General features: G+C 41.0%; 1 protein-coding gene across 7 annotated transcripts in view; it reads right to left on the bottom strand.

Moving 5' to 3' along the window:
- EXD2 (exonuclease 3'-5' domain containing 2) overlaps positions 1-25,301 on the bottom strand; it is a 51,393-nt gene that overhangs the window by 12,374 nt on the left and 13,718 nt on the right. For 2 of the 7 annotated variants that reach the window (XM_005561595.5, XM_015453923.4), the window contains exons 2-5: positions 21,121-21,376; positions 20,401-20,780; positions 1,754-2,010; positions 227-353 (exon numbers count right to left, since the gene is read on the bottom strand). In XM_005561595.5, the coding sequence (XP_005561652.3) occupies positions 227-353; positions 1,754-2,010; positions 20,401-20,733 (717 nt within the window). In that variant the 5' untranslated portion in view covers positions 20,734-20,780; positions 21,121-21,376. Of the gene's footprint in view, positions 1-226; positions 354-1,753; positions 2,011-20,400; positions 20,781-21,120; positions 21,607-24,017; positions 24,116-25,301 lie in introns of those variants that run through there. The other 5 variants (XM_065548955.2, XM_005561596.5, XM_065548954.2 and 2 more) reach the window with 4 other exon arrangements.

Below are 25,301 nucleotides of genomic sequence, written 5' to 3'. Positions count from 1 at the left end.
TGGCTAATTTTTTGTATTTTTAGTAGAGACAGGGTTTCACCGTGTTAGCCAGGATGGTCTCGATCTCCTGACCTCGTGATCTGCCTGCCTCGGCCTCCCAAAGTGCTGGGATTACAGGTGTGAGTCACCGCGCCCGGCTGCGCCTGGCCAAGAATTTTAATTTTATAAACAGTTATACTTCAGAAACAATGACCTTCCATTCTTCAACTACTCTGATAAGAAGTACCTGGTCCTCTGTAAGAGTCTCAGCATCCCAGTTGCTGCAACGAAGTAGAAGGGACTTGTCAAGGGGAAAGTTCAAAACAGTCTCAGCGAGGGATTTCAGGCTAAGCCCATTACAGAGCAAATTGTTTCTAAAAGAAAGAAAGAAATAAAACCATGCATCAAAAATGGGCAAAGGACATGAACAAGAAAATCAAAAGAGACATATAAGTAGCCAATAAACAGAGATAACATACTCAATCTCACTAGACATCAAAGAAAATGATAATTTATCTACTTGTGAAACACTTTATAAATCCTTTCTGTAGTTTAACTCATTTAATACTCACACCAACCCCGAGAGGTGGCTACATTATCATCTCTACTTTACAGATGAGGAAACTGAGGAACAGAGAGGCTTAGTACTGTGCCAAAGGTCATACAGGTGGCAAGTGGCAGCCCTGAGACTCCTACCCATGCAGTCTGCTCCCAAGTCAGCTTTTAGCCTCTATCCACACTGCCTCTAACAGCACACAGTGACAGTGGCACCTCTGGGGAGCTGCTGCCAAAGAAAGGAGGGCCTGATGAAGGGAGGCTTTTACTGTTATACTCCATAGACTTTCACAGTTTTAATTTTTACAGCAATATCTTAATGTATTACTTTAAAAAATTATACTTCACTTATAAGAGCTTTATATAAGCCAAACTAACAAACTAAAATAAAATTTCATTTTATACTAAAAAATTGTGGTAAGCACAGATTTTAATCAGGCCTTCTCTTAGTTTACCAAATCTCCAACCTTTTAGTGACTCTGTCACTTCAGGCAGGGCAAGAGGCTGTTTCAGTCCACGATGTTATAAATGAGGACCCGTGCATAAACATGAGGAGGTAATTATGACCCCCCGCCCCAAAAAGACAAGCTGAAATCAAATTTCCATAGGAATAAAATTCTAAAGGAAATCTCTCTTCCTCCCAGATAAGGGCCGGTCTACCATCATTTTCGGCCTAAAGCAGGGTCTGTAAACTCAAAGGCTTATCAGGAGGAGCCAGGGTAACAATGGAAGTGGTGGGGACTCTGGCAAACTGAACAGAGCATGCTCATCTAAAGGGCACATATGCTACCCAGCCAAATGCTGCCATCTAGAACTGTAGACTCAGTGTAGTCAGATTACCTAATTTTTCAAGAGAAGCCAGAAATACAGATTTTTACATTAAATCTTCTTGATTTAAATAAAAAGCTCCAAAAATATCATACAGGAAAAAAAGAAAACCAAAAACCCTTTGCAGCCATAATTTAGCCAATGGGACCACCAGCTTTTAGCCTGTAGCTGTGAGATACCTCAGTAATGTTTGATCTAAAAAGACTAATTCTAGGTAACCAGAGTTTCACAGAAGTTGGAATGTCTTCTCACAAATTCAATATGCATCTTAGAAGCCTGTAGGCTCCTAGACAATTTCACATGTTTCGCTACTGATTCCCAGGCATCTACAAATCTGGCTAAAATATTTGTCCCACAGCTACAGGAATCCCAGCATTCATACAAACCACACCTCTGCCGCATGGCTAGGTATCGGAGGTCCAGGCACCCCCTAACAACAAGGCCATAATCCTGCAGAAGCTTGCTGGCATCTTCTGAGCATCCCACTCCAACTTTCAAAATGGTGCCATCTGCCAAAATATTCAGTAATGTTCTTGGTAGTGTTTTTCCTCCACAGATTAGCTTAGGCAGGCGAATCAAGACACAGAGGCCACTTGGGGAGGCCATTTGTAGAAGTGACAGAGGGCTGGCTTTGCCTTCCAAATTTACCTGCAACAGAGGAAGACAGGGTTGTGGTTCACACCTTAGCACAGCAGCAAGCACAACATATAACTGTGACAAAAAAGTCTAAGAGGTACACCCTTAAATTCCCAAAGGGAGCATCTGACCAGGTTTTGGTTTGCATCTACACATAAGCCTACAGTAACGAATGCAATGGACTTTGTGAAGCAGCAGCCTAAACAAAGGTTACCGAGAACCCCAAACACCAAGGCCTGAAATACGAGTGGTCCATAAACAGTGACCATCCGACACAGGGGAGCTCTGGGACATACACTGGCAGTCATATGGAACATGCTGGTTTTACAAGGCTCAGGAGGCCGGGCACGGTGGCTCATACCTGTAATTTGGTAGAGTTGGGGTTACAACTCTACCAAAAATACAAAAATTAGCTGAGCGTGGTGGCACGTGCCTATAATCCCAGCTACATGGGAAGCTGAGGCAGGAGAATCACTTGAACCCAGGAGGCAGAGGTTGCAGTGAGCCGAGATTGCGCCACTGCACTCCAGCCTGGGAGACAAGAGTGAAACTCCATCTCAAAAAAAAAAAAAAAAAAAAAAAAAAAACCGGCTAAGGAGTAGAGTGTGAAATGATAAACATCCTCTTTTCATTATCCAGCCTCTCTAATGTACACGCAGGTAACTCTAGTCATTTAACCCTATCATCACTGACTCAAGATCCAATTTTTAAAAAGAGGTAGGAGATAAGTGGTACTTGATAATAAATACCAGTAGCACAAAGCGCTTTCTCAGCATTTTCTAGTCACAAATGGCGTTCATAAAAAGAAAAAAATATATATATATTGAGCATAAGTTAGGCCTTTAAATCTTAAAAGATACAAAAAGCTTTATACAATAAGTGATCAAGGTTTAATCTTTTTTCTTTTTCTGAGACGGAGTCTGGGTCTGTCGCCCAGGCTTGAGTGCAGCAGCTCAATCTTGGCTCACTGCAACCTCCGCCTCCCGGGTTCAAGCAATTCTCCTGCCTCGGCCTCCCGAGTAGCTGGGATTACAGGCATGCACAGCCACGCTCGGCTAATTTTTGTATTTTTTGTAGAGATGAAGTTTCACCATGTTGTTCTGGTCTCGAACTCCTGACCTCAAGTGATCCTTCTGCCTCGGCCTTCCAAAGTGCTGGGAATTCTCCTGCTTCAGCCTCCTGAGTAGCTGGGATTACAGGCATGCACAGCCATACCCGGCTAATTTTTGTATTTTTTGTAGAGATGAAGTTTCACCATGTTGCCCTGGTCTCGAACTCCTGACCTCAAGTGATCCTTCTGCCTCAGCCTTCCAAAGTGCTGGGATTACAGGCATGAGCCATTGTACCTGGCTGAGGCTTAATATTTTTGGGGTCATAGAACATTTTGAAAAAATGCTGAAAGTTAAGGATATTATTCCTAGAAAAACGTATACACAAAACTCACATACATTTTCAAGGGATTAAAGTTTCCCTAAAGCTATCCACAGAACCCAGATTAAGTACCCAATAAATTCCAATCCTTCTCACTTGTCAGGAGAGGAATATAGGTGAATTAGTTTGACCAAATATGGTGAGATCATGGCAAAGCTAGGACTATCACACTATCACCTAAATTTCCCAGTCCCTAGAATAGTAGTTCTCAACTGAGGGTAATTTTGTACCCCAAGAGACATTTGGCAATATCTGGAGAAATGTTTGGTTGTCACAAGTGGGGAGGAAGTACATAGGCATCTAGTAAGCAGAGGCCAGAAGGCTGCTAAACATCCTACATGTACAAAATAGTCCCTTAAAACAAAGAATCATCTGCCCAAAATGTCAATAGCGAGGAGGCTGAGAAACTGCTCTAGGGCAATGTGGTCCTCTTGCTACTGTGCTAGCTGCCTGCTGGGCCTGCAGTGCCACAGTTGCATACAAAGTAATGGAAGACAGCATGCTGATTTAAAGAAATTATAATCTTATAGGAAGAGCAGGATGGATACACATAAACACAAGCTCACACGCCCAGAAAATGACATGGTAAATGCCAAAGGAATGTTTCAAGCAAAGTGTCACAATTAATCAGAGGAGGGACATTGCATAGTTGAAGTGACCAAAATCACACAGAGGAAATAGTCAGGATCACGAAAGAACTGCTGTTAAAAAAAAAATTGGGGAGGGCTCTGGCCCTCAACTTTTTTTCCAAGTCTTGCTCTGTTGCCCAGGCTGGAGTACAGTAGCACAATCTCAGCTAACTGCAACCTCTGCCTCCCGGGTTCAAGTGATTCTCCTGCCTCAGCCTCACGAGTAGCTGGGATTATAGGCACCTGCCATCACACCTGGCTAATTTTTGTATTTTTAGTAGAGACAGGGTTTCACCATATTGGCCAGGCTGGTCTCAAACTCCTGACCTCAAATGATCCACCCACCTCAGCCTCCCAAAGTGCTGGGATGACAGGCGTGAGATACCTCTAGCCCTCAACTTCTTTTCTAAGGTGGAGTAAAACCATGATCTAACCACAAAAGACTTAGGCTTCCTTCTTAGGCACTGCTTTGCCAATGAGGGCTATTTCCGTATCCTCACACGAAAGCATGCCAGTTTGATCTCATTGTCTATTTCTTGGGGCTCCGCCAAGGTTAAAAACACCTATAAAAAACTTGACTACTGGGGTTCCTGTTCTCTAATAATTCATCTGGATGTGACCAAATCACCTTTTTAAAAATTAATGAGTAGTTCCTTCCCTCTGTGATACCAGCTTTCTCCAAGAAAAAGCTATAAATCTCTACTTCTAATAGCTAGTACTGCTAATTTGACATAAAACTCACTACAAATTTCTAAGGTTGGATATTTGTACCTCTTTACAGTCACGTCTCATTGTCTACTATACACTGATTTCCTTGCTAATATAGTGGTGAGTAAAAAGAAAAGAAAAAGATAAAATACATTAAATAACTAGATAAATAGATAGATAGGTAAATTGAGTTGTCTTTAATGTTTCTGGATTGTGCTTAAGATCCAATATACTATAATCAAAGTTTTCTCACTAGGAATCCAAATGTTTATGATTCCTCTAGCTACATAACTTATATTGAATATATAATTGGAAGAATAATGGTTCTAGGACAGTCAATTTAGCTTAAAGAATAAGATACCTAGTCTTTATTTCTCACATTTCCCCCCTTTTGCTTTCTAATGTCTTTTTGCCCTGACATCACTACTCATGGAAAACAAGAAACCCTGGCTTATCAACATCATTAAAAACACGTTTTTATTCATTAGACACGTTTTAATTTCATTAGCATTATTTAATCCAGTGGTCTTATTAGCATTATTTAATCTAGGGTTTTTAAAATTAGTCAACATATATAAAAGTTTGAGACATATACTACATGTATTTATAAATTATACACGTATATTACTGCATTAATGTGTTAGAGATACACAAAACACAAAGTTTAACTGAGTAATACCAACCATCATTACAGATAGAATTTGTAACACTCTGCTGTTTCAGTGATTCATTTAGAGAACACTGGGTTAGAGTCCTCCTTCCAGAAGCCAGGGGATAATCCATTTTGGCTTCAGTATTCTTAAAAGAAAAAAACCAACAAAACGAAACAGCATTCTTAAAAAATCGTTTCTGGAATGGCCTGTGATTCTTCAAATGACTTCACGAAGGCAGCAAAGAATGACATGGGACCATCTTCTGGGCTGGAACAGGTTAACTAATGAGCACCCCTAGTTTGTGGAGTTTACGTATCAGTTAAATTTAGGCCAGGGTTTTGAGATAGGAATGAGTTTACCCTGTTCAGGCAACAGAACTAAGGCCCAGTGTGGCTAGATGCTGGTAAGAGTAGGATGGGAAGAGAGTAGGAGGAGACAAAATCAGAGATGCTGAAAGAAGCTACAGCAAGTAAGACCTTAAGAGCATGTAGGTAATTGAGACATTTGCGTTTTAATCTTTTTTTTTCTGAGACGGAGTCTCACTCTGTTGCCAGGCTGGAGTGCTGTGGTGTGATCTCAGCTCACTGCTACCTCTGCCTCCCGGGTTCAAGCGATTCTCCTGCCTCAGCCTCCCGAGTAGCTGGGACTTCAGGTGCCTGCTACCACGCCCAGGTAATTTTTGTATTTTTAGTACATATAGGGTTTCACTATGTTGGCCAGGATGGTCTCGATCTCTTGACCTCGTGATCTACTCGCCTTGGCCTCCCAATGTGCTGAGATAACAGGCGTGAGCCACTGCACCTGGCCATCTGCATTTTATTCTAAGCAATGGAAAGATTTTGGGCAGAGGACTGACACAATCTGATCTGCATTTTTGTTAGTTACTGTACAGAGAAAGGATTGCTACATGTGCAAGAGTCAAAGCGGGAGGCCGGTCAGGGGAAGATTTGCAATAGTCCAGGTAAGAGATACCTGAAGCTTAGACTCAGGAGGTAGTAGGGATGTGATATAGTTTGGATCTGTGTCCCCACCCAAATCTCATGTTGAATTCTAATCCCCAATGTTGGAGGTAGAGCCTGGTGGGAGATGACTGGATCATGAGATGGAGTTCTTATAAATGCTTTAGCACCCTTCCCCGTTGGTACTGCATACTGAGTAAGTTCTCAAGATAATGGTTGTTTAAAAATGTGTGGTGGCTGGGTGTGGTGGCTCACGCCTATAATCCCAGCACTTTGGGAGGCCAAGGTTGGCGGATCGCTTAAGTCCAGGAGTTTGATACCAGCCTGGACCACATGGGGATGGGGATGGTGGTGTGCGCCTGTAGTCCCAGCTACTCCAGAGGCCGAGATGGGAGGATCACTTGAGGCTGGGAGGTGGAGAGTGCAGTAAGCCAAGATCACGCCACTGCACTCCAACCTGGGTGACAGAGTGAGACCCTGTCTCAAAAAAAAAAAAAGAAAGAAAAAAAGAAAAGTGTGTGGCACCTCCCCGCCATCTTGGTCCTGCTCCTTCCATGTAAGTCGCCTGTTCCCGCTTTGCGTTCCACCATGAGTAAAATCTCCTGGAGGCCTCCCCAGAAGCAGATGCTGCCATGCTTCCTGTACAGCCAATTAAACCTCTTTTCTTTATAAATTACCCAGTCTCAGGTATTTCTTTACAGCAGGGCAAGAATAGACTAATACATTGGGTCTACAGGATGATGGTTTTGGGAAAATCACCTTGCTCAACCTTTATTGCATCAATTATTTGTACCTGTTATGCAAGGAAATATGTAGCCAGAGTCTCCAGAAAGGACCAGGTAGGAGTCAGAAGACCAAAAAGGTATTTAATGTCTCCACCTGCCTCAGGAGAAGGGCAATAATAGCTTCTAAAACATGGCAGGATATTCATTTTGTACTGGTGATTTATCCACAGTTACACCTCATTATAGGTAACTCAAAGAAACCTATACCTCTTTGAGATAGCATGCTGTGTTATTTCCTGCTTTGTATAACCACTTCTTTGAATTTGCATATATTTTGCCATTAAAGAAATTTAACATATTATAACTGTCTGTTTATCTCTGACTTTCAATCATATCACCATCCTGTTGGACAACCCTCAGAGAGAAGAATGTCTCACTGATTTTAATCTTAAAGGTGGGGAAGACTAGGGATAACAAGTTTGGGAAGAAATATCAAGAATGAGTTCTGTTAGGAACATGTTAAGGTTGAGATGACTATTAGACATTCAAGGAGAGATGTCAAGTAGGCAGGTGGATATGAAAGATTGGCATTCTGATTTTGAGAGTAATCACCATATCAATGGTATTTAAAGCCATACAATTAGATGAGAATACAGGAAAGGAATGTAAATTAGAAGACATAAATTAGTGGCCCACGGATCCATCTGCTGACTCACAGACATGCTTTTATTATAATATTATTTTTGATCTCCAAGTATTTAAAAACTTATGCCAGAATTTTAAAATTAGTAGAGCCACATTTTTAAAAATCCATACTCCAAGTTTCTTTTTAAAGAACTGGACAATCCAATAACAGTTGGCTTGAACTATATGGCAGCTTTCTCATTTATATGAGGCATGAATTCTCTAATTCACCAGGATGTCTTTTCAACTGAAGCCAACTGTCATCTTCCACTTCCCATCATATTTGTACACAACCATTTTTCTAATACAAAGAAATATTTCTCAGGATCTATGCTGCTAGTAAAACCACAAAAATGAAAGACCCTAGAGGCCTTATGTTTAAAGAAAAAATGAAAAGTAATATATTTCCTTATGAATTTGAGAACATTCCTATGTATTAAAAAATGCAAACAATAACTCTGTATCATTCATTTACGGAATCTGTTTGGCTCTTGTAGGCATTTGAGTTTGTAATATCTGGGGTGGATACAGAAGAGACCAAGCCTGATCCATTTCAATATTTAGATATCAGGTAAAACAAGATAGGAGATAGAAGAATGTGAGTGTGATGCTTTTGGGAGCAAGAATAATGAGTCCAAATAAGTGTCCACTGGACTAGAAAACAAGAAAGCCATCAACTTGATCAGTTTCAGTGGAGTAATATGGAAAGATGTCAGACTAAAGTTGGTTGAAGAATAATGAATAAGAAATCATACCCAAGAGAACAGAAGGAAAGAAACAATAGAAATAAGAGCAGAAATCAATTAACCACAAATATAAAGAAGATCAACAAAGTAAAAAGCTGGTTATTTGAAAACACTAATAAAATTGATAAACCCATGGAAGGGATTATCAAGAAAAAAGAAAGAAGCACAAGTAAGCAAAGTCAGGAATGAAAAAGAGACATTCCTAGATATCTACCAAACGGGGAAAAAATTGTCAGAGGATATCATAAACAAACATATGCCAATAATTTTTTTTTTTTTTTTTTTTTTTTGAGACAGAGTCTCACCCTGTCACCCAGGCTGGAGTGAAATGGCACAATCTCGGCTCACTGCAACCTCTGCCTCCGGGTTCAAGCGATTCTCCTGCCTCAGCCTCCCAAGTAGTTGGGATTACAGGTGTGCACCACAACGCCTGGCTTTTTTATTTTTTATTTTTTTTGTATCCTTAGTAGAGACGGTGTTTCACCACGTTGGCCAGGCTGGTCTTGAACTCCTGACCTCATGATCCACCTGCTTGGCCTCCCAAAGTGCTGGGATTATAGGCATGAGCCACCTCGCCCGGCCAGTCAATACTTTTTTTGGAAGGGGAGACATGGTCTCACTCTGTTGCCCAGGCTGTAGTGCAGTGGCGTGATCATAGCTCACTGCAGCCTTGGACTCCTGGGCCCAAGCCATCCTACCACCTTAGCTTCCTGAGTATCTGGGACTACAGATTCACACCACCATGCCAGGCTAATTTTTAAAATTTTTTGTAAAGACAGATTTTCATTGTGTTGCCCAGGCTGGTCTCATACTCCTAGCCTGAAGTATGATCCTCCCACCTCAGCCTCCCACAGTGGTGGGATTACAGGCATGAGCCACTATGCTTGGTTTATGCCAATAATTAAACATTTTAAAAGATAACATATTTAGATGATAGATGAAATAAACAATTTATCAAAACTGAGACATTAATATAAAATATGAATAGCTCCATAACGATTCAAAAAATTATATCCATAATTCAAAAAGTCCCTTAAAAGAAAACTCCAGATGGCTTCACCAGTAGATTCTAACTAAACATTTAAGTAAAAAAGAAAGACAATCTTATACAAACTCTTCCAGAGAACATAAAAATAGGAAACACCCCTAATTTGTTATATGAAGCTAGCATAACTTTTTCAAATCAAAGCCTGACAATGGCCAACCACAGTGGCTCACACCTATAATCCCAGCACTTTTGGAGGCTGAGGCAGGAGGACTGCTTGAGCTCAGGAGTTTGACACCAGCCTGGGCAACACAGCGAGACCCCCATCTCCACAAAAAAATAAAAAAATTAGCCAGGTGTGGTGGTGTGCACCTGTAGTCCCAGCTACCTTTGAGGCTGAGGTGGGAGGATCGCTTGAGCCCAGGAATTTGAGGCTGCAGTGAGCTATGACTGAGCCACTGCACTCCAACCTAGGGAAAAGGACAACTCTATCTCTTATTGATTGACTGATTAAGAAAGAGTTTCACTCTTGTTGACCAGGCTGGAGTGCAGTGGCGCAATGTTGGCTCACTGCAACCTCTGCCTCCAGGTTTCAAGCGATTCTCCTGCTTCAGCCTCCCCAGTAGCTGGGATTATAGGCATCCGCCAGCAATCCCAGCTAATTTTTGTATTTTTAGAAGAGACGGGATTTCGCCATGTTGGCCAGGCTGGTCTCAAACTGCTGACTTTGTGATCCACCCGCCTCAGCCTCCCAAAGTGCTGGGATTACAGGAGTGAGCCACTGTACCCAGCCCAATTCTGTCTCTTTAAAAAAAAAAAAAAATGCCGGGTGCAGAGGCTCATGCCTGTAATCCCAGCACTTTGGGAGGCCAAGGCAGGCGAATCACCTGAGGTCAAGAGTTTGAGACCAGCCTGGCCAACATGGTGCAACCCTGTCTCTACTAAAAATACAAAAATTAGCTGGGTGTGGTGGTACACATCTGCAATCCCAGCTACTTGGGAGGCTGAGGCATGAGAATCTCGTGAACCCGGGAATCAGAGGTTGCAGTGAGCCAAGATCGTGCCACTGTACTGCAGTCTGGGTGAAAGAGCGAGACTTCGTCTCAAAAATAAATAAATACATACATAGCCTGACAAGGCAATTTTAAGAAAGACAAATTATAGGCCAATATGACTTATAAAGATTTTGCTTTAAATCCTCTAAAATACATTAGCAAAATGAACTTAGCAATGTATAAAAAGAATAAGACATCATGGTCAAGTTGGATTTATCCCAGGAATTCAAAAATCAATGTATTTCAACACAATAACAGAATAAAGGAGAAAAGATACATAATTATCTCAAGAAATGCAGAAAAATTTGATCAAATTCACCAACTGTTCATGATTTAAAAAAAAAAAAACTCTTAGCAAACCAAGAGTAGAAATGAACATATTTAATCTGATAAAGGGATCTACAAACCTACTGCAGATATTATACTTTAAGGTGAAATGTTAAAAGCTGTCATTTTGAGTTAGGGAGTAAGTCAAGGATGTCCACTATCACCACATCTACTGAACGCTGTACTGTGATCCTAGCCAGGTACAACAAGGCAAGAAAAGAAAGAAAAAATGTCAAGGACGGGAAAGAAATAACATTGTCATTTTCAAAGATAATAATCTATATAGAAATCCAAAAGAATCTACAAGTAATTAGAATAAGTGAGTTTAGAAAGGTTCCTTAATACAAGAGAAATATGTAAAACTCAATTGCATTTCCATGTATCAGAAACAGAAAAATGTTTAAAATCTCCATTTATACTTAAATTTAAAAATCACATAAAACTATAAATACATTATTAAGAGAAACTAAAGGTCTAAACAAATACTTAGATTCAAAAACTCAATATTGTGGTCTAGCAATTCCACTACTGGATATATACTCAAGTGAAATAAAATTAGTATGTCAAAGAGATAGTTGCACACCCATGTTTACTGCAGCACCATTCATAATAGCCAAGATATAGAATCAACTTAAGTGTTCATCAACCGACAAATGGATAAAGAAAATGTGATATATATATATATCTTTCTCTCTAAAATGGAATACTATTTGTCCATAAAAAATAATGAAATCTTGTCATTTGTGACAACATGGCTAAACCTGGAAGACATTATGTTGTTAACTGAAATAAGCCAGGCACAGAAAGATAAATACTGCATGAGCTCTCTCATATGTGGAATCTAAAAAAGTTGATGTTGGTGGGCACTGTAGCTCCCTTCTGTAATCCCAGCTACTCGGAAGGCTGAGGTGGAAGGATCACTTGAGGCCAGAAATTCAATACTAGCCTAAGAATCATAGTAAGACCTCATCTCTTAAAAAAAAAATAAGAATTAGCCAGTTGTAGTAGTGTGTGCCTGTAGTCCTAGCTACTTGGGAGGGTAAGGCAGGACTGATTGAGCCTAGGACCTCAATGCTGTAGTGAGTTATGATCACGCCACTACACTCTAGCCTGGGTGACAGAGCGAGAACATGTCTCTAAAAAACAAAAATACAAAATAAAAGAGTTGATCTGATAGAAGTAGAGTAGAATAGTAGTTACCACAGGCTAGGATGGTTGGGAGGAGAGGAGGATGAGAAAATGTTGATCAAGAATATATAATTACAGTTATATAGGAGGAATGAGTTCAAGAGATCTGGTGCACAGCATGGTGACTATAGTTAATGATGATATATTGTATTACTAAAATGCAAAGACAGTGTATGCTAAGTGTTCTCATCATTAAAAAATGATAACTATGTGAAGTAATGCATTTGTTAATTAGCTAGATTTAATTATCCCACAATGTATATATGCATGAAACATTATATATAATACATACAATTTCATGTCAATTTTTAAAAACCCTTCAATAATATAAAGGAGTCAGTTCCCTACAAACTTATCTATACAATATAATCTCAATTAAAATTTCAAGAAAATTTTATAGGACCTGAAAATTGATTCTAAAACGTATAAGAAAATGCAAGCCAGGTGTGGTAGCAGGCACCTATTGTCCCAGCTACTCGGGTGGCTGAGGCAGGAGAATGGCTTGAATGCAGGAGGTGGAGGCTGCAGTGAGCTGAGATCGTGCTACTGCACTCCAGTTCGGGTGACAGAGTGAGACTCCATCTCACAAAAGAAAACGTAGAGTATCAAGATTATCCAAGATATTGTGGGAAAAGAACAAGATGGCAGGTCTTGCTGTCCCAGATATCCAGAGTTATTTTAAAGCAAAGGTAAATAAAAAAATATATAATAATTAGTGGGAGAATAGAAAAATAGACAATCAAGAAGACAAAAACAGATCTAGACACATACAGACACTCATTTTGTGATAAAGTGGCATTGCAGAGCAATCAGGAAAGGTTTATCTTTTCAATCTGTGATTCTAGGCAGATTGGCTATCCCTTTGGGAGAAAAAATTAAACTTAACCCTACTGCACATCATATACAAACACACCTAAAAAATCAATTTCAGGTGGATTGTAAATCTGAATCGCCAAGGTTAAAACCATAAAACTCCAAGAAAATAATGTGGGGAGAATATGTTCATGACTGTGTATAAGAAAAGACCTGATAAACTTTACTACACAGATCTTGTTTATCAAAAGAAAACATTAAAAGAATGTAAAGGCAATTCACGGAATGGGAGAAAACGTTTACAACATAAATTTAACTCCCAGAGAGTTCATGTGAAGAATATATAAAGAACTTCTATAAAGATAACTCGATAGAAAATGAAGCAAGAAAAAAAAAAGAAAATGAGGCAAGAGACTTGAACGGACACTTCATAAAGGATATCTAAATGACCAATAAAATACAAAAAGATGTTCAATTTCATTAGTAATCAGGAATATGCAAATTAAAATAATAGTGAACTATTACTACAAGCCCAACAGAATGGATAAAATTTTAAAATGTGACAGTACCACATGTGGACAAGGATGTAAAACAAAGGCAATTTTCATATGTAGGGAGGTTAAATTAGTATAATCACTTCTCAAAACAGCTGGAAACAATGGGATCATTCATATGCTACTGATGGGAAGGTAAATTCATAAAAAGATCTTGGTAAACAGTTTGGCATCATTTATAAAAGTTAAAGTTGTGCGTGCACATGCACACACACACAAACTCCATGACCCAGAACTCCACTCACAGACACATATGCCCAATAATGAATGTAAATGTTCAGTTGCACCATTCTTTGCAAGAGCCCCCAAATGTAAATGATATATTGTATTATATACACACACACACACACACACATATACACAAACACATATATATATATACATTTTTTTTTTTTTTTGAGATGGAGTCTCGTTCTGTCACCCAGGCTGGAGTGCAGTGGCACAATCTCAGCTCACCGCAACCTCTGCCTCCTGGGTTCCAGCGATTCTCCTGCCTCATCCTCCCAAGTAACCGGAATTATACCTGTATGCGCCACCACACCTGGCTAATTTTTGTGTTTTTAGTACAGATAGGGTTTCACCATGTTGGCCAGGCTGGTCTTGAACTCCTGACCTCAGGTTCAGGTGATTCACCTGCCTCGGCCTCCCAAAGTGCTGGGATTACAGGTGTGAGCCACCATGCCTGGCCTATATTGTATTATATTTACTCTATACACACACACACACACATGTGTATATATACATATACACTATATATATACTATATATTACATATACACTATGTATACACACATATGTGTATATATATAGATACATATATGTGTGTGTATATATATAAATACATATATGTATATATGTCCAGTAACAGAATGGAAAAATAAGTCATGGTATATTTATACCATGGAATACTATATGGCAACAAATCATAGTCACACACAACACAGGTAAATCTCACAATGTTTGGAAAAAGAAGCCAGACCAAAAAAGAACACATACTCGATGATTCATTTATACTAAATTTAAAAAACAGATAAAATTAAACTACAGTGCTTAGGGAGGCATGCCTAAGTAGTAGAAGTATAAAGAAAACAAGAAAGTAAATACCATGAGACAGGATAATGGTAACCCTTAGAGGGCAGTGAGGGGACAATGATTGCAAGGGGGCACAACAGGAGCTTCTGGAGTCCTAGCAATCTTGTGTTTCTTGACCTAGTTTCTAGTTACACAGCTGTTCTCTTTACATAAATCATTCAGTGTTTATTTTTGTTCCAGGCACTTTTCTTGATGTGTTATATTTCACAATAAAAAAGTCTAAACAAAGACTCAGGGGCAGGTTAAACAGATTAGACAAAGCCAAATAAAGAAAAAGGGAATTGTAAAAGAGACCAGAAGAAATTGTATACAATGAATCTAGAGGGACTAAGATATGTTAAATATTAAATTCCAGCAAGAGGCTGGACACGGTGGCTCCCGCCTGTAATCCCAGCACTTTGGGAGGCCGAGGCAGGTGGATCACAAGGTCAGGAGATTGAGACCATGGTGAAACCCTGTCTCTAATTAAAAAAATACCAAAAAATAGCCGGGCATGGCGGTGGGCGCCTGTCGTCCCAGCTACTCGGGAGGCTGAGGCAGGAGAATGGCGTGAACCTGGGAGGCGGAGTTTGCAGTGAGCAGAGATTGCACCACTGCACTCCAGCCTGGGCGAAACAGCAAGACTCCGTCTCAAAAAAAAAAAAAAAAAAAAAATCCAGCAAGAAAGAAGAAAGGATAAAGACAATCTTCAAAGAGAAATTTTAAATTGATAAAACGTATCAGTCCTATTATCCAGATATTTTTCTGAATCCCAAGCTAGAAATAAAACACCTAGACTCATCATAGTGAATCTTCAGAACCAAAAACCCAAAGAGAAGATCTTAAGAAGAGATACGAATAAATTACATTACTTACAAAGAATCAAGATATAGACTGACAAGTTATCTTCAGCAGCAATAATGGAAGCCAGAAAGCAATGGAATACTATCTTGAAAATGATAAACTGCCAAGCCAGAACTTTACACCCAGAGAAAATCTCTTTAAGATTAAAATCAAAATAAAGACATTTTCAAAATGACAAAGTTCATTATCAATGGGCCCTAAACTATTAAAGAATGATTTTAAGGAAGATGATCCCCAAAAGAAGGTCTGAGATATAAGAAAAGGTGAGCAAAGAAAAAGGTAAATACAAGGTCAGGAGATCAAGACCATCCTGGCTAACACGGTGAAACTCTGTCTCTACTAAAAGTACAAAAAATTAGATAGGCGTGGTGGCGTGCTGTAGTCCCAGCTACTCAGGAGACTGAGGCAGGAGAATCACTTGAACCCGGGAGGAAAAGTGAGCCAAGATCACGCTACTGTACTCCAGCCTTGGTGACAGAGCGAGACTCTGTCTCAAAAAATAAAAGAAAAAGGTAAATACAGCTGGGTGCAGTGGCTTATGCTTGCAGGAGGACCAAGTGAGAGGATCACTTGAGGCCAGGAGTTGAAGACCAGCCAGGGCAACACAAGACCCTATTTCTACAAAAAAAAAAAAAAAAAAAAAATTAGCCAGGTGCAGTGGCACATGCCTGTAGTCCCAGTTACTCAGGAGGCTGAGGCAGGAGGATCACTTGAGCCCAGGAGTCTGAGGCTGCAGTGAGCCATGATCACACAACTGCACGGAAGAGCAAGACCTCATCTCTTAAAAAAAAAAAAAAAGGCCCAGCATGTTAGCTCACGGACACCTGTAATTCCAGCACACTTTGGGAGGCCAAGGCAGGAGAATCACTTGAGCCTAGGAGTTTGGGACCAGCCTGGGCAACACAGCAAAATCCTGTCTCTATGAAAAAGAGATGGGGTGTGGTGGCTCACACCTGTAATCCCAGCTACTCAGGAGGCTGAGGAGGGAGGATCACTTGGGCCTGGGAGGTTAAGGCTGCAGTTTGCTGTGATCGAACAACTGCATTCCAGCCTGGGCAAAAGAGTGAGACCCTGTCAACAAAAAAAAAAGAAAAAAAAAAGAAGAAGAAGAAGAAGAATACAGGAAGGTAAACACTTTGGTAAATCTAAACAAATATTGACTATAAAGCAAGAACATAGGCCAGGCACGGCCGCTCACGCCTGTAATCTCAGCACTTTCTGGGACCAAGGCAAATGGATTGCTTGAGTCCAGGAGTTTGAGACCAGCCTGGACCACACGGCAAAACCCCATCTCTACGAAAAATACAAAAAAATTAGCCAGGTGCGGTGGTGCACACCTATAGTTCCAGCTACTCGGGAGGCTGAGGTGGGACAATCATCTGAGCTCAGGCAGGTCAAGGCTAAAGGGAGCCAAAATCCCACCACTGCAGTCCAGCCTGGGTGACAGAGTAAGACTTTGTCTCAAAAAAAAAAAAAAAAAAGAAATCAACAACCATTGGAACCAAGTGACAGTGGTGGCACACACCTACAGTCCTAGCTACTTGGGAGGCTGAGACAGAAGGATCATTTGAGCCCAGGAGTTCGAGGTTGCAGTGAGCTATGATAGTACCACCGCACTGCAGCCTGGGAAACAGAGTGACACCCTGGGAAACAGAGTGACACCTTCATTGTTCTTCTCTAAAAACAACAACGAAGAACAAAACTAATAATCGAATAAGCATTTACATAAAAGTGAATGAAAAAGCAAAACAGGAATAGAGAATAAATAGAGCATGAATGGATGATTTTTCCTTTTATTTTTGTTTTCGTTTTTTCTTTTTTTGAGACAGGGTCTCACTTGCTCTGTCGCTCAGGTTGGACTGCAGTGGCGGGATCTCAGCTCACTGCAACCTCCACCTCCTGGGCTCAAGCGATTCTCCTGCCTCAGCCTCCCAAGTAACTAGGATTACAGGCGCCTGTGACCAGGCCTACCTAATTTTTGTCTTTTTAGTAGAGAGCGGGGGGGTTTCACCATGTTTGCCAGGCTGGTCTTGAACTCCTGACCTCAAGTGATTGCCCGCCTCGGCCTCCCAAAGTGCTAGGATTACAGGTGTGTGCCACCACACCCAGCCTATTTTTGTTTTCTATTCATCTCTTAAATGTATTCTATCTTATTTTTACAAGGAAAGAAGCCATGAATGACTTTTTCATTGAGTTTTTTATGACAACAATCAGGAAAATGCAGTCATGCCTAAAGGGAAATGTGGCATTCAACCTGAGTTTAATACACATCAAAAGTCAAAATGAGGTGGGGGTTAGATTATTTGCCACTTTATCTATGCTTCTGCTATAGTAATTAAAGTGTTTTTTTAAATTTTATTATTATTTTGAGACAGAGTCTTGCTTTGTCGCCCAGGCTGGAGTGCAGTGGCGCGATCTCGGCTCACTGCAAGTTCACGCCATTCTCCTGTCTCAGCCTCCCGAGTAGCTGGGACTACAGGCGCCCACCACCATCCCTGGCTAATTTTTTTGTATGTTTAGTAGAGACAGAGTTTCACCGTGTTAGCCAGGATGGTCTTGATCTCCTGACCTCATGATCTGCCCACCTCGGCCTCCCAAAGTGCTGGGATTACAGGCGTGAGCCACCACACCCAGCCATTAAAGTGTATTATTAGATCAATTACTATTCACTTCAGTCTACCCTGTTGTTGCTCAAGTTATACATTGTTTAGTTGGAATATTCCAGGTGCTTGGCACATGTGAATTTTCCTAATCTGCTAAAGCTTACCACTTAAACCCTGTTTTCTTTTATTGTTGCTGATGTAAACAGTTCTAAAATGATGTAACTTTTTATACAGAACAGATTAAAATCACTGATCGATCCTTTCTTGATGGCACAAGGTCATTGATGTAAACTACTACTACTATTGCTGATATAAAGAAACACCCTCAGTAGCTGTGGTATAAGGGCTTTTGTGACTACAAAGCTTTCCCCACACTGTCAGGTGTTCTCTTTTTGGTCATCACAGTGTTGGCATCTAGTAGCCTCTTCTATCAACCTGTGAACTGATTTTGCGGAGCCATTCTGCTTAGGGACTCTTTTTTTTTTTTTTTTGAGACGGAGTCTCGCTCTGTCTCCCAGGCTGGAGTGCAGTGGCCGGATCTCAGGTCACTGCAAGCTCCGCCTCCCGGGTTTGTGCCATTCTCCTGCCTCAGCCTCCCGAGTAGCTGGGACTACAGGCGCCCGCCACCTCGCCAGGCTAGTTTTTTGTATTTTTTTTTTAGTAGAGACGGGGTTTCACCGCGTTAGCCAGGATCACTCCTGGCCTCGTGATCCACCCGTCTCGGCCTCCCAAAGTGCTGGGATTACAGGTTTGAGCCACTGCGCTCGGCCTGCTTAGGGACTCTTAATTACATTTCCTGGATAGAGCAAGATAAAGAGAATTAGGGGTGGAGACTGAAGATGTTATTAAACTGCTGTAATCTCATGATAAAACTTTAACAGATGAAGAGTTGCTTTTTGTGGATGAGCAAAGAAAGTGGTTTCTTGAGATGGAATCTACTCCTGGCAAAGATGCTGTGAACACTGCTGAAATGACAAGAAAAGATTTAGAATATTCCATAAACTTAGTTGATAAAGCAATGGCAGGGTTTCAGAGGACTGACTCCAATTTCGAAAGAAGTTCTACTGTGGGTAAAATGCTATCAAATAGCATCACATAGTAGAGAAAAATCTTTCATGAAAGAAGAGTCAATCAACGTGGCAAACTTCTTTGTTGTCTTATTTTAAGAAACTGTCACAGGCACTCCAACCTTTAGCAATCACTAACCTGATCAGTCAGCAGTCATCAATATCAAGCCAAGACCCTCCACCAGCAAAAAGATTACAACTTGCTGAAGGCTCAGATAATTATTAACAATTTTTAGCAATAAACTATTTAAGTATGTACTTTTTAAAGATATAATGTTAATGCACACTTAATAAACTATAGTATAGTACAAATATAACTTTGTTTTTTCCCCCTGAGATAGGATCTCCCTCTGTCACTCAAGCTGAAGTGCAGTGATGTGTTCATAGCTCACTACAGCTTCAACCTCCTGGGCTCAAGCAATCCTCCTGCCTCAGTCCAAGTTGCTGGGACTACAGGTGGGTGTCACCACACCTGGCTAATTTCTCTTTTTGTAGAGATGGGGTCTTGCTATGCTGACCTGGCTGACTGGTATTAAACTCCTGGCCTCAACTGATTTTCCCCACCTTAGCCTACCAAAGTGCTGGGATTACAGTCACGAGCCACCACCACACTCAGCATAAGCATAACTTTTATATGCACTAGTAAACCAAAAAACTCACGTGACTCACTTTATTGCAACATTTGCTTTTTTGCCATGGTCTAACATCGAACCTGCAATATCTCCAAATTATGCCCATACTGTGAAAATTAAATGAGATGATGCAAGCAAAACATACAGTACATGGCTTAGAGTAAATGATGTTTCAAATGTTAACTCTTATCTTTTAAAATCCTAAGTAATAATTTCCATTTAAATAGACTTCCTTATTTTCTCCATGGCATCCTAATGAAAACGCTACTACAAATATTAACTGTGGCTAATATTTCATGAACACTTACTACTACATGTTAACACTGTGCTGAATCCTTTCTAGGGGTTATTTGAACCCTTAGAAAAGCCACTGGAGGTAAGTACCATGATGTTCCTATTACAACCAACCAACAAACCAAAGACTCAGAGAGGCTAAATAGCTTGCCCAAGTTCACAGAATAAGTGGGGGAAATAGAATTCATATAGGTTTGACTCCAGAATCCATAATTGTAAGTACTCCCCCATCCTGAGAGGAACAGCAGCTTCGTTTTCTCTGCTAAAATCTGCTTACAAGCAAGTTGAGAACAAGCTAATTCATTCTCCTTTAACCTTATTTTCTACTTGACTGTCCAAGGTCCCAGTTGGAAAAGCAGAAGTTGTTTTTTTTGTTTTTGTTTTTGTTTTTTTAACGTTTGCTTTTTAACTTACCCACTCACAGTCAATTCCAAGTACTGGAAAATCTTCTAATTCACTTCTAAGCAAGGGCTCGATTTGATCCCACTCTGCCTCCTGAGACACCGTCACCACCTTTGCTTTAAGGATCTGTTCCTCCCACGAGGATCTGGGGGCACTGGAGTGCAGCTGATCATCTTCTGGAGCGGGCAGCTCTCTACTGCCCAGCACTTTCTGCTGTGGCTGTGGGGTCACGGGGCTCGTTTTACTCCTTCGGCGGCGCTGGATGCCTTTCCAGAGGACAAACCCCCCTATAGCCACACCCAGAAGGGTAGTCACTGTCAAAGCCACAAAATTCTGTCTAGACATCTTCGACTTTTCTACTCTTTAGAAAAGCATATCACTAATCCCACAATCTGCAAAACAAATGGCAAAAATACATTTATATACAGAATATAAACCTTTACATAAACAAGTTTTCCTCTAAAAAAGTCCCATTTACAATATCCATGCCCACAAACTAAAAGAACTGCTATAAATTTCCAGGTGAAATAGTATAATAGTTTAATTTCTTCATCTTTATAATCTCTGTATTCCATCTCTATCTCCATCCTCACCCCAGGAAATCTCCCTGCCCTCTGACAGTTCCCCAGGGCTCTCTTAATGACATAAAATCATATCAATCAAAACAACAGGCTATCTGCACAATGAAGTGTGATCTAGGAAAAACAAACAAACAATAAGCTAGACTCTCACCTCTAACTGCTGATTAATGAATGAATTTTTTATTTAATGGATCTTCTTCAAAGTATTTTGCATTTTAAACCTTTGATGACCTAACAGTTGAAGGAAAACTTTTGCTTCTCAATTAAAAAAAAATTGTAATCCTCAGTCAGTTGGTAGGGAGATTTTTTTGACTTCTCTGGAAGGTGGGGCAGCGAGGGAGTGGAGGAAACAGGCTTGAGTCAACACTTTCTGTTGCTCCAGAAGGCTCAGTAGTTCTTCATAGAAACTGATTTGGTTATCGTAGGGTAAGGCAGGGGGATATAAAAGAGAAAGGATAAGGAAAGAAAAAGAAAAAGGTAGAACTTAGAGAGAGATCCAAGATGCATAGAAGGAGGTTGCAAACTGAAGTGTTCACAGCGCCAGGCAGGTTAATGTAAATAAATAAAGCAAGCCACAAAATAGTCCCTTTTTCATTCTTCTATAACATGTGGCTTTCTCCATGTAGTTTCTGTTTTCCTATATGTGAGAAAGAAATGAGTATACAGCACTATTTCTGTACTATTAAAATAACAGTAAAAGTGCAACAGTAAATAGTAAGTGGCCTGGCCAGGTGTGGTGGCTCATGCCTATAATCCCAGGACTTTCAGAGGCCGAGGTAGGTGGATTACTTGAGATCAGGAGTTTGAGAGCAGCCTGGCTAATATGGTGAAACCCCATCTCTACTAAAATTATGAAAATTAGCCAGGCGTGGTGGTAGGCACCTGTAATCCCAGCTACTCAGGAAGCTGAGGCAGGAGAATCGCTGGAACTTGGGAGGTGGAGGTTTCAGTGAGCCGAAACTACACCACTGCACTCCAGCCTGGACAATGAGAGTAAGACTCTGTCTCAAAAAACAAAAAAAGTAAATGGCCTTTGGTCTCAGGGGCCAGGGAGAAAACATGGGGCAGCAACCATTCGGCACAAGCTGATGACCCTGTGCAGAAAGAAGGCCCAGAGTGGTCAAATACTTTGCTTATTTACGAGAAGTCAGGAATCTGAATTTTATATGAAATGTCACCATTTTAAAATGCTGGCAATAAATTTACAGTTTTAAAAAATATTGTGCCAGCCAAACAAAAACACACTAGGCACCAGGCTACCCATCCGTGGCCTCTGGCCTAAAAGCTAAATTGCCCAAAGACAGAGCAATCAGCTGTACCCTGCCTACACTTCTCTATGACTGAAGGTTACCCACTGAATGTGTATGGTTTTTATTACTTTTTAAAAATTTCATCAATAATAAAAAAAAAATTTTTTTTAATTGGATGGAGTCTCGCTCTGTTGCCCAGACCCGAGTACAGTGGTGTGATCTCGGCTCACTGCAGTCTGAGTACAGTGGCGTGATCTTGGCTCACTGTAGTCTCTGCCTCCCAGGTTCAAGCGATTTTCCTGCCTCAGCCCCCCAAGCAGCTGTGACTACAGGGGTGTGCCACCACATCCAGCTAATTTGCATATTTTTAGTAGAGACAGGGTTTCACCATGTTGGCCAGGCTGGTCTTGAACTCCTGACCTCAAGTGATTCACCAGCCTCAGCCTCCCAAAGTGCTGTGATTACAGGTGTGAGCCACTGCACTGGGCCAAAAAAAATTTCGTATTTACAACAACTTCTGGATTATAATCATGCCTATATAGATATGTGAGTATTAGAGAAGAAAAAGTGAATCACAGCAATTATTACAGTAATAATGAAAAGTGGTAATAGCTATGCTGTTTTAAAAACATTTACTTTATTCCAGAAACTGTGCTAAGAATTTCATATGTTATTTTCTCCAGTGCTTTTATTGAAGAGGAAACTAAGGCTTAATGAGATTAAATAACTTGTGCAGAGAAACTTCTGATTAAAGTAATCTGAGAAGACATAAAAGTCCTTCCCTTTTCCACTCTAACCAATGCAAATGCTGGAGAAGCCACTGAAAAGATAAAAATGTAATACACAGGCCGGGCGCGGTGGCTCAAGGCTGTAATCCCAGCACTTTGGGAGGCCGAGACGGGTGGATCATGAGGTCAGGAGATCGAGACCATCCTGGCTAACACGGTGAAACCCCGTCTCTACTAAAAAATACAAAAAAAAAAAAAACTAGCCGGGTGAGGTGGCGGGCGCCTGTAGTCCCAGCTACTCGGGAGGATGAGGCAGGAGAATGGCGTGGACCCGGGAGGCGGAGCTTGCAGTGAGCTGAGATCCGGCCACTGCACTCCAGCCTGGGAGACAGAGCGAGACTCCGTCTCAAAAAAAAAAAAAAAGTAATACACAGTTAAGCCCCCAAAAGAAAGAAAGAAATCATCAGGTGCCAGAAAAGGAAGAGGAAACCCAAAGTGGGTGGAAGGTTGAGTGCAGTGGCTCATGCCTGTAATCCCAGCACTTTGGGAGGCCAAGGCAAGTGGACTGCTTGAGCCTAGGAGTTTGAGACCAGCCTGGGAAACATGGTGAAACCCCGTCTATACCAAAAATACAAAAAATTAGCTGGGTGCGGTGGCACATGCCTGAAGTATCAGCGACTTAGAGGGCTGAGGTGGGAGGATAGCTTGAGCTGAGGAGGTCAAGGCTACGGGGAGCTCTGATGGTGTGCCACTGCACCCACTGCACTCCAGCCTGGGTGACAGAGTGAGACGCTGTCTCAAAAAAAAAAATAAGTGGGTAGGTGGGAGATGAAGCTGGGCAGAGACCAGAACTCATATCAGACCCAGCGCTGGAGTTTATCAGCAACCCAGAGGCAGAACTCTAGGCCACAGGCCCAGGACACAGCTGGAATCCAGGAGAGTGCCACACTATCCACAAACCATAAGTATTTGCCCACCTTGGCCCGGGCAAGCCACCTGCCCCAGGCTAAAGGCATGAACAGAATCCCTCGAAAGAGGACAAATCCTCAGCTGGGTGCAGTGGCTCATACCTGTAATCCCAGCACTTTGGGAGGCCAAGGCGGGTGCACAGCTTGAGCCCAGGAGTTTGAGATCAGCCTGGCCAACACGGTGAAACCCCATCTCTCTACTAAAAATACAAAAATTAGCCAGGTGTGGTGGTGCATGCCTGTAATCCCAGCTACTCCAGAGGCTGAGGCATGAGAATTACTAGAACCTGGGAGGTGGAGATTGTAGTGAGCCAAGATCCAGCCACTGTGCTCCAACCTGGGCAACAGAGTGAAACTATGTCTCAAAAAACAAATAAAAAGAAAAAATTAATTAAAAAATAAAAGACAAATCTTCAAGCCTACACTTCTCTATGGCTCAAGCAGAAACAAGGTTCAAGTTCACATTATCCTCATAAAAGGGAAACCTAAGCCAATAAACTGAATTTAAACTGGTGCAGAACTGGTAAATTCTATTGGAACCAGGCACAATCAATCACAACACACACACACACCCCACTCACTCCACGTAGGAAACATACAGGACTACCATGGAAGATCAGTCCCTCGAAGGGGCTCACAATGAATCACAACAAAACCAAACCCTAAAGCCGATAAAAGTAGTGCACAGAGTCGTCAAATATTTCCATACCTGAGATCTGAAAAGGACTTTAAAGAATATTCAGAGATATTAATGAAAATAATAACCAAAACGAAGACAAAAAATGTACAATTCTAGATATGAAAAATAGTTATTAAAAATTTTTTAAAACTCAATACTCAATAGACAAGTTAAAATGTAGACCACACATACAGAGAGAGTTAACGAATTGAAGAAAAAAATCTGAGGAAGTCACCAGAATGTAGTAGACAGATAAAGAGGTAGAAAACATACAGAGGCCAGGCATGGTGGCTCACACCTGTAATCTCAATACTTTGGAAGGCGGAGGTGGGAGGATCACTTGAGCCCAGGAGTTCAAGACCAACCTGGGCAACATAATGAGATCCCATCTTTGCTAAAATTTTTTTTAAAACAGAAAGAATACACAACAAAGCAGAGACATGGCAAATGGACTGAGAAACTCCAACATTCATGGAATAAAGATTTGGAATGTATGAAAAGGGCCAGATTTTGTACTATTCTCTGAGTCCCAAGCTGGATAAATTAAATCTATTCATAAAAAGACTCATATAAGAATGTTCATAGCAGTTACTTGTTTGTAACAGCCAAAATCTGGAAACAGCCTGTTGGCCTGACTGATGAATGCATGACTGCTGGTTCATTCATTGTCTGTCCACGAGAACAGGAGCCTTAACTGGCTTTGTTAC

Source organism: Macaca fascicularis, chromosome 7 (genome assembly GCF_037993035.2).
Source record: "Macaca fascicularis isolate 582-1 chromosome 7, T2T-MFA8v1.1".
In the NCBI taxonomy this organism is placed as follows: domain Eukaryota; kingdom Metazoa; phylum Chordata; class Mammalia; order Primates; family Cercopithecidae; genus Macaca; species Macaca fascicularis.
Note: the sequence above shows the minus strand (reverse complement) of the source record. Positions and strands in the feature narration are given on the sequence as shown.